Source organism: Hibiscus syriacus, unplaced genomic scaffold (assembly GCF_006381635.1).
Source record: "Hibiscus syriacus cultivar Baekdansim isolate YM2019G1 unplaced genomic scaffold, ASM638163v2 tig00110569_pilon, whole genome shotgun sequence".
NCBI lineage: Eukaryota > Viridiplantae > Streptophyta > Magnoliopsida > Malvales > Malvaceae > Hibiscus > Hibiscus syriacus.
The window spans coordinates 902,979-916,474 of NW_024062784.1; the positions used below are offsets into that span (position 1 = coordinate 902,979).

At 34.5% G+C, this 13,496-nt stretch overlaps 2 protein-coding genes and 1 pseudogene across 2 annotated transcripts; 1 reads left to right on the forward strand and 2 right to left on the reverse strand.

Annotated features, from left to right (window-relative positions):
• Positions 1–5,277: 5,277 nt before the first annotated feature.
• Positions 5,278–5,730, reverse strand: LOC120132637. The gene has a single exon (XM_039149363.1). It carries the CDS (start codon positions 5,728–5,730, stop codon positions 5,278–5,280), a length of 453 nt encoding a protein of 150 aa, XP_039005294.1.
• Positions 5,731–7,171: 1,441 nt separating this feature from the next.
• Positions 7,172–8,008, forward strand: LOC120132458 (annotated as a pseudogene).
• Positions 8,009–8,214: 206 nt separating this feature from the next.
• On the reverse strand, positions 8,215–10,301 carry LOC120132457 (malate dehydrogenase, chloroplastic-like). The gene is made up of 2 exons (XM_039149209.1): positions 10,007–10,301; positions 8,215–9,597 (listed from the first exon to the last, which is right to left on the reverse strand). Exon 2 carries the CDS (start codon positions 9,589–9,591, stop codon positions 8,353–8,355), a length of 1,239 nt encoding a protein of 412 aa, XP_039005140.1. The 5' UTR covers positions 9,592–9,597; positions 10,007–10,301; the 3' UTR covers positions 8,215–8,352.
• Positions 10,302–13,496: the final 3,195 nt, after the last annotated feature.

Below are 13,496 nucleotides of genomic sequence, written 5' to 3' on the forward strand. Positions count from 1 at the left end.
ACTAATAGAAAAAAATTTGGATTTCAGGTGGGCATGAGCCCACCCTCACTAAAATGTGACTCCGCCAGTGATCATGTAATATTTATATATTTTTAAAAAATATTAAAAATATGTTATATAAAGATATTATGACATGATATACAACGCCATCTAATAAAAATATATAGATTTAATGGTCAACATTAATCAAATTAACGAATAAGTCGATAAAATTTCAGAATATAAAAATTAAATTGAATGCAAAAAAGATTTAGGGACTCCATTGATTTATATGGCTATAGTTGTTCTTCTTTATGTGGTACCATGTGGATCAAATTGGAATTGGAGATAGCTAAAGCTTAAACTTGTAGTTGCAATTTGCATATGAATTTATTGTTCATACGCATCCGTTAAGGAGAACGGTCCAGAGGCTTCCTACGTGTCGGCTCTATTACATGGTGTTGATTTCCTTATTTTTCAAGCATGTCTGGCTACTTAATTATGTTGGTTGGATTATAAATTAATAATTGATTAATATGAGGAGTGAAATCAAACATTAATTATGTTGGTTGGATTATAAATTAATGATTTTTTCGAACATTTTGGTTAGGGTTTTTTTTATATTAAAAATTTTACTTCTTTGATCCTTTTGTGATCTAGACAGTTAATTTTTTTTGTCAATAATTATAAAAAATGTCATAATTATAATTTAATTTACGATTAAAGCTATGCTCGTAAATATTTATTATAATTTTAAATATTTTCTATTTTTAATAAAACCAGCGTATTTGATGTTGAAACATGAATCATAGCAATGTTGACAAATTCATGTTGAAAGATCTGTGAAACACAACAATACCAAAAATAATTCAGCATAAACACACTCGTAAGTCAACAATAATTAATAAAACATATAGTTAATTAATAGGGGAAAAATCCAATATGGGGGGAAATTACCCACACTTTAATGCAATACTTGTGAACGGTTTGACTTCTTTTAGGGGCGTTTGGATGGGGAATGTGTGATTCCTCCGGGAATGGAATCCACATTTCCCCGTTTAGTTTGGTCGGGAATATCATTCCCGGTAATGTTTTATTACCAATAGTGGATTTTTTGGGATATATTACCGGGAATGTCATTACCTCCATTCCCTTAGGTATTGTAACATTACCGACGTTTTGGACTAAAATGCCCTTAAATTTTTATTTTTTTTTCAAAAATATCATTCTTCTGTCATTGAATAATAAAAACTCTACGAATGTTAAATTACAAATTTATCCTTAAATTATTTTAGATTTACAAAAAAAGTCTATAATTAAAATTTTATATGAAGTTCAGGGGTTAAAACAAAATTTTACCCTTTCATTAAACCATTTTTATATTTTTAATTTTGTAAAAAAAATATAAATATTATGAATTTAATTTTTTAAAGAAAATATATAAATATTTTACAACTTGTAATATTATACAAATATATAATAAGGACAATTTGGTCAAATATACATTCCAATAATATTTTATTCCTTTAACAAAACACGGTAATCTTACATTCCTGCTAAACCAACCAAACATAAAATACAACATTCTCAGTAATCGTATTCCCTGGTAATCTTTTTATTCTCACTGATAATCTTACATTCCGTGAACCAAACGCACCCTTAAAATTTATTTTCCTCTCCCAAATTGCTTGGAGCTGTCTCCCAAAACAACCTGCAAGTAAAATGCATAAATAACCCCACCTCATATGAATAGAAATGTATGTATATGCACGAATTATGACTTCGATGATAAAATAATTGTTATTATTTTTTAGGGTTTCGAGTTCGAGTACCAGAAATACCAAGAATGTGAGCGTATAATCTCAAATGGTTGAGAGTTATCTTTAAACAACTTACTCATAGATATTATTTTATAATCACCTTAGCTTAATGGAAAAAAAAATATTTATAACAATTATAAATTGATTTATCCATCTAATGGTAAAATATTTACATCTCGACTCAAAATAAGTATTAGAATTCAAGTTATTGAAATTAAGATAATATAAATATTTTCAAAAAATTCGATCAAGTAATGGATCTCTTAAATGATTCGGGTACGTAGAGGCTCAAATAACTTTCGATCGGTTCCATTACATATAACTAGAAGACCATATACCCACCCTACCACTCATATATATATAGTAGGGTTTTTTTTTCTCACGGCAAAATCAGCTCAATAATACTGGTGCAATAATTATTTAGGTTTATAGAATAACCCAAAAATTAATTAGTAATTTATGATTTTATTACAGTAACTTAAAATTCGTTACCTGAGCATGATAAGTTCTAATAATTTTTTTTTTGAATTTGTAACTTTGATGTGATAGATTCTTATAATTTTTTTTTTGGAATTTGTTATCTTAATGTGACGGATTCTAATAAAAAATTTATATTTTTCAAAACTAGTCATCCACATGCGTCGAGCTTTTTTATTATTCAAATTTGTCATATCTACATGACAAGTTCGTCATTCACTATAGTAAATATCATAAATCCCAAAATAAACTTTGATCTGCCTTGTTGAACTGAATAATTTATCCACCTGGATTAGTAGGTTAATTTCTCCTTTTTCCACTACCATTATGCCCAAGTTGCCTTTAGGTCTACCTTAAACTCAACAATAAAATTATGCATTTAGTACCTAAACTATTAGTTCTAATTTATTTTAGTACCTAATTTTTTTATTTTTTTTAAAACTATACCTAATGTTAGTTTTTATTTCATTTTAGTACCCCCTCCGTTAAAAATTTAACGGATGGGCTGATGTGAAAGAGTTTTGTTGGATGAACGACCAATATGAATAGTGGATCATGACAGAATGATGAGTCGACCAACATAGTCTAGTCTTATGCCCATCGAACGGTGGACCATTGAGATCGAAGGATGAAGAAATCAAAGAGTCCATTGTTGATTTGGGGAGATTAATGTATTTTTCGGTGAAATGTGGGCCGAAATCGTGTTCAGGGGGTTAAGAAGGTGCTGGCTAAAAAGTTTAGACTTCATCGATCGACAAATGTAGACGCAACGACAGGTGAACTTGTCTGTTAAATTTCTAACTGTTAGGTAATAAAACGAAACAAAAACTAAACGTTATGTATAATTTTGAAAAAAAGTGAAAGTTTAAGTACTAAAACGGATCAAAATGTATAGTTTAGGTACTAAATGTGTTATTTACCCTACAAATAATTTTTTTAAATAAGGATGAATATTCAATTAAATCAAATCACATTAAAAAAAATTCAAATCGGTAAGGTTAACAAGTTTTATTTTAAGATTCAAAATTTGTTTGTTTTTTAGTAAAGTTTATGAAATTTGAGTCGAATCAAGTTGAACAGAGTTTTCGGATTTTCGTTTGAATTTAATTTTAAATATCTTTAACAATATGAGGTGGATTGATCTAATTTAATAATCTTTTTAACCATATAAAATATAAATATATATTTTTATATATTTGTTACATTACAATATTATCTAATAAATGAAATATCATAAAAAATTATATAAATATATTTATGATTTTATTTTTTAACGAAGGTTTTCTTAAACAAAATTATCACGTGAATTATGAATATAAAATAACCAAAGAATTAAAAAGAAAAATATTGTAAAGAAATCAATAAAAAATCAAATTACCTTAAAAAAATTAGCGACTTTCTCAATATAGGAAATTGTCTCAACTATAATTTAATTTACATTTACAGTTATACTAATAAATCTTAATTATAATTCTGAATATTTTATACTTTTAATAAAATTAACGAATTTCTATAAAAAAATAAAATTTTTTAAATTAATGAAATTGATTAATCATATTTTATTTTATTAAATTCAAGTCTTCTTTTCAACTTTTTAAATCGATTTCAATCAAATCCAACTAAATTTTAAATCTAATTAAAGACATTACCAAATCCAAACCTACTTTGCCAACTATATCCACCACCTGTTAATAGAAAATAATATAATATGATGGGGAAGTCCATAATTTGACTCTCAAATCTTCATAATTTTCTCAAACTTTTGTACATTACCAAAATCATTAACAAATATAATTTTAATTATAACATTTAATATAATTTTAATTTTATTTATAAAAATAATTTCATTTGACATTAAACAATCACTGACATTCCCGATGCTCGATCTTGAGACCTCAAGGAATAACAACAATTCTTTTATCACTGAGATCGCTCGATTCATGCACTTTACTATTAAAATAAGGGTGAAGTACAATGGAAACCTTGAACTAAGTAAAACTAATTATTTTATCAACAATCTTTCAAATATTATCAAATGGTCTTTCAATTTTCTTAATGGTTGTAAAATGGTCCCTTGCAATGTTAAAATAGTTCTAAGTTCGATGAGTTTAAAGACAATTTTGCAATAATTTTAGAAGTTAAAGATTACTTTGTAGTCTTGATAAATTTTAATGACTATTTTGTAATTATATTAAGTGTTCCAAATACATTATATATTATCTTCAAAAGCTATTGAAATATCATATCTGAAGATAATTGATGGTCACTCCCATTAAAAATGGATGTCCCTTGTTCCCATATGTAATGGGGTAAGGGGGAGGTAAGATAATAGGCTGCCTTCCAACACTAGGTTGAGAGCAGCTTCCGTAGGAGACCGCCAAATTATGAAATACCCTCCATGAGACTCGATCCCACGACCTCAAAGTTAAAAACCTTGTGCTCTACCAACTGAGATGGATGGTCATTTCGGTCACTTCCATTAAGCTTTTGTCTATTTCTTTATTAGAATGATAGTCTTACACGTTGCATTGCAAGCTTCAAATTGAACTAAAAATTTAGTGACCGTAATGTATGTTTTAAAATTTAATTTAGTGACCGTAATGTATATTTTAAAATTTAGTGACCGTAATGTATATTTTAAAATTTAGTGACCAAAATGAAAGAACCTTAAAATTTCAGTAGCTACCGTTGTAGTTTACCCTAAGAAAAACATAAAGTGAAGGTGTGAAGAGGACTAAAGGAGTGATGATCGAGGATGAGCATGGGTCGGGTTTCGGTCAATCTGACCAGACTAAAAAATTATGTATGCTCAATTTGATTCGAACCTGATTTGAAAATTATAAACCCTCCACTCGACCTGAATCTAACTCGTCATTTTCAGATAAAATTCGAACATGACTTGAAATAATTATATTTATAAAAATAGTATTTTTTTGGATAAGTAAAATTGTATTCACCCAAAAGAAAGCAACAAAGTTGCTACAAGAAACATTACAACCAGCTAGATTAACCCCCAATCTATGCACAACTGTCTATTTACATCATCCAGCCTATTCATGCGACATCTATACAACTTAATTCTAACAGCCTCCTTTATAACATTTACAATTGTATCAGCCGAACGAATCAATCCTTTAAAAAACCTATGATTACGTTCTTCCCATATGAAGTAAACAAAACCAGTCCAAGCTAATTTAAGAACATGAACTAAGAGAGACTTACCCTTCAAATTCAAGATCATCCAACGAAGAGTGTCATCCCAACAATTCTGCTCATGCTGTTGCATCCCACAAGAGTGCATAACAGCACCCCATACTTCCCTCGAATAGGAGCATTCCAAGAAGAGGTGGTTACGAGATTCCATCCCAGTACCACATAAACCACAAACATTGTCAGTCACTATACCAAACCGAGCAAGTCTATCTTTTGTAGGCAATCTGTCAAGTATTGCCATCAAAGAAACTAAAAAGTATTTTGGGACATGAGCTGGAAACCATATAAGCCGATGCCAACTAACCTTATCCCTCCTTACCCGAATATTATCTCAAATCCAGCCACCTTTAATCTGTAACCAATCAGCAGAAGTACTAAACAATCTCCTAGCCTCCTCACGCAGCTTAATCAGTTAAAATATGGATTTAATTGTAAAATAATATATAGGGTGTCTTATTGCAATTATCTCTAAATATATAAGTTAAAATTACATTTTTTTCATAACGAATCATATATTTTTCATCTTAAACCCAAACTTGATCCAACCCAACATAATCTCTAAACAAACTTGACCCAAGCTTGATTTTTTAAAAAAAAAATTGACTCGATAAATTAGACTAGGTCGAAACTCGTCGGGTTCGGATCCTGTGCCCATCCCAGCGATGATATCCTTCTTTCCGTGTGTTAGAGCAACGCCATTGAACCTTATAAATACGAACATGTTAGGTTTAGGGTTAGTCATCGATCCCCATAATTCTAGGTAATTGTTTTTAGGTTTATTTTCCTTGTAGCTTAACGAGGAGAGATTGCATTCTCATGGACCTATAAAGAAACCATTTGAAAGTGGAATTAGGGTTTTCTTTTTTTGTTATGAGGGATTAAGAAATGTCATGTGGTGCTGAAAAGTGAAATAAGAAGTTGTAGTACTTTGTCGTTGATGATTACTAATGTGAGATACAGGGAGTGTCGGAAGAATCATGGTGAAAACATTGGAGGATACGCCGTTGATGGCTGCCGGGAGTTCATGGCAAGCGATGCGGAAGGGACGACCGGGGCTTTGTCATGTGCCGCTTGTGGTTGTCATCAGAACTTTCACAAAAGGGAAGTAGAAACTGAGGTAGCCTGTCAGTATACCTAATCCTCTTCATATAAATGTGAACTAATTAGCTGATTATTGTTATTTTTGGATTCTTTTGTATTGTAATCACTTCATTTTATAAATTTAATTACCATAATGTAACCGTTCTTTTCTTATTATCCGGATAAATACATGATAATATATGTTTAAAGATAACTCTCAACTATTAGATATTGAACGCTCACACCCATATTATTTCTTGTGCTTGAACCCGAGATCTCAAAGAAATAATAATTTGATAATTTTAAATAACGCAAAAAGTTGTGTTCTTCTCTCGATCAAAGTATGTCCATAGCGTCCCAAGGATGTCAAGTCAGCTTTCCTAACTGCCACGTCAGATTGTTGTGACCCAACTATCGAACGTTAATGGTTGAGTGACTGATGTGTTATAAAACGATAATATTAGTGATTATAACACAAAATGATAATATTAATGATTATTTTGTTATTTTTGAGGCTTCAAAGCTTAAAACAGAAACTTACTCATACTTTAGTGAGTATTTATATAGTTTATCCATAAAGAAAAGTTTGTTACTGAATAACTACTGCCGCCAAGTCTTAGGGTTTCAGCGTATGCAATGGCGAAGAAAGAGGTATCGGCAGAGCCCACCGACACCAATCCTGCAACCGCAGACATGGATTCGGGAACCCTTCCTCCTCCGTCACCGGATCCCGATGACGGCGTCCATTCTAAGGGCCTCAACAACGTCGATTCAAAATCGAAGCGCGGGAGAGAAGAAGACTGCGAAGGAAGCGACAAGGCATCCAAGAAACAGACGGTGGAGGAAGAAAGCCTAGAGAATGCGAAGCCATTGCCATCCGATTCGGTTCGTGTCCGTCTGGGTCCGAAGGAATTCGGGTCGTCCGTGGAGATGTTTGATTACTTCTACAATTTGCTTCATTATTGGCCTACTCAATTCAACCTTAACAAGGTAATTCAAAATGTAATGAACTTTGTTTTAATGGCGAAGCAGTAGGTTTTGTTCATTAGAATCTAAGTACAACGAACATTGCTTCCTGGGAATTTTTTAGCAGTGTAAATATTATGTTCATAATTCGCTTTATGTTACACAGTATGAACACGTGGTGATGCTTTAATTGCTTAAGAAATGTCGCGAATAGTCCGATTTAAAAAATCGGTGGAGGGATCAAAGCTTTTCAAATCCGATTCCTTCCGGCGTGGAGAAGTAAATGTTTCTTCGCCATGAGGGACAATGAAACCGTCGAAGATTTCAGCTTTAGGAAGTGTGTTGATCATATACTTCCACTGCCAGATGAGATGAAGAAACCCGATGCAAACAGGGCATCGGACGGCCGACATGGCAGTGCACGTGGTCGCGGTGGTAGGTCGAGAAAGTAAGGTGTTGAATTTTGTATCTGGAGTTCTAGCTAGGTTTATGGACTCCTTCATCTGAATTATGGATGTGTTTTGTGTTGTTTTGCTGCTTTAGGGTTCTTGCCAAAGATTAAATGAGTTGAATTTAACATTTATTTGAGACTGTCACAAGTTCTACAAATTCTGATACAGAAAATATATCTTTAACATCAAAAATACCTTTTTCAAATTTGAGATTCCGTGATGTGACTGGAAAAAAGAAAACTGAGAAAAAAAAACTTCCATCTGCAAAACTGAAATCAACTGATGCAGGTATAGATTCACAACAAAATTATCAGACCTTATTATCTCTCTCGAGCCGAGTTTCGATGCGTCGGAAACTTGAGTTTTTAAGCAGTAATCGGTTGCTTGTGCACAAATGTCATTCCCTTCTCTATGCTGGCCTTTAATTCCGGCTTAAGAGCTTCGAGTGCCTTCTCTTCGTACTCGGATAATCCCACGAGGTCGGATGGAATCAAAGCTTCAACCCCGTTCCTTCCGAGCTTAATCCTAGATGCAAAGAATGGAAGATCAGTCAGATCAGACTGCACGAAAGAGCATTCATAGACGTCACCATCTCCATCCAAAGCCCGAAGTGATGATTCAACAAATCTTGCGGCTGCATAGGCCATGGACAGAGTGGCAGATCCTGCACCGGCCTTTGCCTCCACGACCTCAGTCCCGGCATTTTGAATCCGGACAGTTAGTTGCTCCACTTCTTCATCGGTAAAGCTAACAGAAGGTTTCATCTTCGACAGCAGTGGTAAAATGGTGATACCAGCATGTCCCCCTACAACTGGAACATCCACATCAATGAGCTTAAGGTTTTTCTTTTGAGCAACGAAGGTGTTGGCCCTGACAACATCCAATGTGGTGACCCCGAACAGCTTCTTGGGATCGTAAACACCCTTCTGCTTCAGAACTTCAGCGGCAATCGGTACGGTGGAGTTGACGGGATTGCTAATAATATGGATGAAGGCATCGGGACAGTTATCAGCAACAGCTTCAACCAAAGTTTTCACAATGTTGGCATTGATGTTGAAGAGGTCATCACGAGTCATACCAGGCTTTCGGGGAACACCAGCAGGGATAACCGCGACATTCACATCTTTCAGGCAATCCCCTAATTCTGAAGCACCGGTGAAATCCCGAACGTGAGAAGGAGTATTGCAGTGACTGATATCGGCAGCAACTCCCTTGACATTAGCTATATCGTAGAGGTTCAGGGCTGAAACTAGCGGGGACATCTTGATTAGAAGTGCCAATGGCTGACCAATCCCTCCTCCAGCTCCAAGTATAGCCACTTTGTACGATGCCATGGGCTGTAGGCCACGACGAGACCCCTGGTTTGCCTTCCGAGCTTTCAGCGTAAACGAGCCTCGAAGAGCAGCGCTGCTTTCCTTGCCAACGAAAGAGGCTTCTGTTTCATAACTCATGGATGTTGCTGCCTTGAGGCCACCGAAACTCATAAGTGAATTCTGGGAAATGAACCATGCAGCCGAAGGTTTTGTTTGTGGAAATCGGCTCCCCTTGCATCCTACCGAGACGGCCGATCCGATCGAGAAGGTAGTCGCGGATGTTGCTGCCATCACACTCTATAAAACAGGAAAATATGTGTCAAAAGAATTAAAAGCAAAGGGAACAAACAGAGCTATTATGACTACTTCAAATCAAAGGCCGAAAACAATAGCCGGCGGCCATCCTAATCGTAATCAAAATCCCGAATTCACACGAGAAAATTACATCCTAAAAACAGTACAGAAAAATGCTGAGAAACAAGAATCCGAAGTTCCACGTTGAAAACGAAAGATCATATTAAATCAAATAAATAAATAAACAGAAAGCAACAGATCTAATCATATTGCACCTCAATCCTCAACTGAGAAATCAATCAAAGAAATCAAACCCAGATCATATATCAGATAAACAAACAGAACCCACAGTCTAGATTTCAACAAGCAAAACTCCAGATGAACAATCAAACATAAAAAATGGAAAACGAACCTTTTGATATCTGAATATAGAGAAAAAACTAGCTTAAAAGGAACACGAGCAATATATATATATAAGGAAAAGCTGAGCCTCTTTTGGCGATTATGATATTTATAGGAAGCTCAACCAATGGTATTCGAACAAATCGCTAAGAGTTTTCAACTCGCGCCTGATGCTGACGATTTTGCTGCTATGAAGGCAATGTTTTCTTCGATTTTTCTTTCTTCCTGTGTACCGAATACAACGCCGCTGTATGGCAAAGAATCTACCAACAAGAGGCGATTCCGGGTTTGTTTTTTTCTTCACTTTTTGTTAATGGTGACCGAGGGTTGAATCGATTGTTTCTACGGCTGAGATTTAAAGTGTGCATCTTGCTCTTTAAGCCTTTTGCTTGCTCATTTTTGCCCTTTTCCCGACCCTTTTAATTGCCTTTTTTGTCTGATGGTCTACTTTGTTGGTTAAAATAAAATCTACAGTTCACCAGAATCACCACTCAAATTTATTTATTTTTAATTTAATCACTCAAATTTTAAATTATTCTTATATTGATTACTTTTAATATTTCCATATGATACGATATTTATAATTATTTTATTAATATATGTGTCACATAATATTAAAATACAAAAACAAATTTTAGATTAAAAAATATACTCAAACTTTTAATCTAAAAATTATATTCAAACCCTACTCATAAACTCTTACCCAACTCTCATGCCCTCACCCTCATCTATCTCTTCAACATTGAATGTTCCGAGTGGAGCGGGTGGAGGTAATTGTCCCAAAAGTTTTAAGATTATTATATATTTTAGATTTTTTATGTATTTTCTATGAAAATCCAATTTTATTCTAATAAAATTTAAAAAGTTCAATTTCACCGCACCTAACATAAAATCTTATGTCCGTCCTTGCTCTCCGACTCGTCTTTTCTTTTCCGGTCACCCTTCGCCCACCGGTGTTGCGCCTCCCTAGTCTTTTGCTCGGATAATGCAAATATATTGAATTAATTGTCAAACTCATTGAGTGATCTTATTGATAAAAACGAGTGTTATTTTTCTTATATATTTTAGGTTTGAATAACTGTATTTATAGTGTGTGTGTATATACGACTAAAGTCAATTAATTAAAAAGAATTCTAAACAAATATTACCTCTTCTAATTAACCCACACAGATAAAAAAGAGAGAAAATAACCTCAGTGACCAAAAATCCCATATAATATACGATTTTAACCAACTTTTTCCGGATTTGCCAAAATGACCAACAAAATCGCAATGCGATCGCTAATTCGCAACGCGATCTCCATTATCGCAAATTTGCGTTGCATTTTCGCAATGCGATAGTTGAAAATCGTGTTGCGATGGTCTACAGTATCGTTGCGATTTTCCCAATTCGCAATGCGAATAAGTAAATCGCAACGCGAATTGGGAAAATCGCAATGCGAATAAGTAAATCACAACGCGAATAAGTAAATCGCAACGCGAATTGGGAAAATCGCAATGCGATACTTACTATCGCAATGCGATAATACAAAATTGCAACGAGATACTGACTTTCGCAACGCGATTCTGACTTTCGCAACGCGATAATACATAATCGCAATGCGATTTTCAAAGCGCCATTAGTATCCTGGCCAAGTATTTTATTTTTAAATTCCAAACATGAATATTAATATATTGGAACACTGAACTGTCCACAGTATATCCCGTAATCGCAACTCATAACCTAAAACCTAAAATCACAACTCAGTCCCATCTCCATCTCTCACTCTCTCACCCATCTCCGACGAAATCCGTCCCCATCTCCGGCGAAATCCGTCTATCTAAATCTCTCAGAGCCACCCTCACAATCAGAAATGGAAAATCAACCAAATCAACCAACGAGGGTTAGTTTTTTTAATTATTTTCTTTTTGAAATTTTTGCATTATTATTAGGTTTTTCATATTGAAATTGATGATAAGTTTACTGATAATTTCAATAATAGATTAACCATTTCACTTAGATTGCTTATTAAATCAACCAAGAATCGCAACGCGAAATGCAAATCGCAACGCGATTTTAGTTTCGCGTTGCGATAGTCATTTTCGTGTTGCGATTTTCATTTTCAGAAACTATTCTTCTTCTGCAAATTGAAACTTGAATGAATTGCATTACTTCAACCAAAAAACAAAGACAAATACGAAATTCACAGTGTTGCATATTTAAGTTTGAAGAATAAACTACTACTATTTATGTTTATTATTGTTTTTGGTATATCTTCACAGTGTAGTTTTTGGTATATCTAATTTAGTATGTTTATTGTTTTTGTAGAACTTTTATTCGGCTCAATTGACCTTGAGAAATAAAGTCAGTCTGGCCAAAACAATTGCGTCGAATCTTTCACCTGCACAAAGAAAAATGTTTGAGGATACATGCTTCGGGCCATGGCTGAAAGTACAACATCCCGGTGGAGATGCGATGTTGACACACCTGTTTCTTCAAACCATGACTAGCGATCTACCAGAGACTATACAACGTCGTGATGAAGAGATATGGTTTGATTTTCCACCGGCGTATACGTGTTTTGGGCGGGAGGAGTTTTGCTTAATCACCGGTCTACGCTTCGGACACGATGATGTAGGTCGGTACACTAGACACATTACCCGCCCATCATGGCTATCCCGGGTTTTTCCTGAGCTGGAGAAGCCGAGTCTACACGTAGAAGACCTGACAAGATTTTTGAATAATAAAGATGGTTTTACTCGGATGGATGACGTCGACGTTGTCCGAGTATGCCTTCTAATTCTTTTGCATGCCGGCTTTTAGGCAGAGAGGCCAGACAACCTATTCCAAATGATCTAATCAAATTGGTAGAAGACCTAAATGCGTGGAACATGTTTCCGTGGGGCTCGTATTTATGGAAAGCTACATGGAATAAGTTATCGTCTGCCTTGGATGATCGAAAAAGTTTGCATGGCGATGGTTCCAAATACACTTTGACAGGCTTTATTTGGGCCTTTAAGGTAAGAATTTTGATATGATGTTTCCAAAATTATAAGTAATTATTTAACAATTACTAATGTTTGTTATTATATTGTTTGTAGATTTGGATATTTGAGGCCTTTCCCGCCATGAAGACATATGCAATAAAAACTTCAAATGATATTCCCAGGGCTATTTCCTGGAAGAGGAAACGGACCTTGCAATGGGAAGATTTACTACGGTATACGACAATAAATAATATAAGTTAACATAAATACTACCATATGTTTATAAACAAGTTATTACTAGTACACGTTTAACTTTGTTTGAGCTTTTATATTGTTAGGAGGCCAACACTCCTCTACAGAGGCTGACACCCACGGAAGCTGAGCTTGCCACTGATTGGTGGCAAGCTAGTAAGCGTTTTTTTTATGGAACAGTTGATGAGCAGCCTCCACTTCGGGAGCCATCACCTCGCCCAGAGCTATCACCTCACCCAGAGCATCATCTGATCGACCCGGCTATACACCTCCACAACGACA

Coding starts and splice junctions, on each gene's coding strand:
- LOC120132637 (XM_039149363.1), bottom strand. CDS start 5,730: ATGGCAATACTTGACAGATTGCCTACAAAAGATAGACTTGCTCGGTTT.
- LOC120132457 (XM_039149209.1), bottom strand. CDS start 9,591: ATGGCAGCAACATCCGCGACTACCTTCTCGATCGGATCGGCCGTCTCG.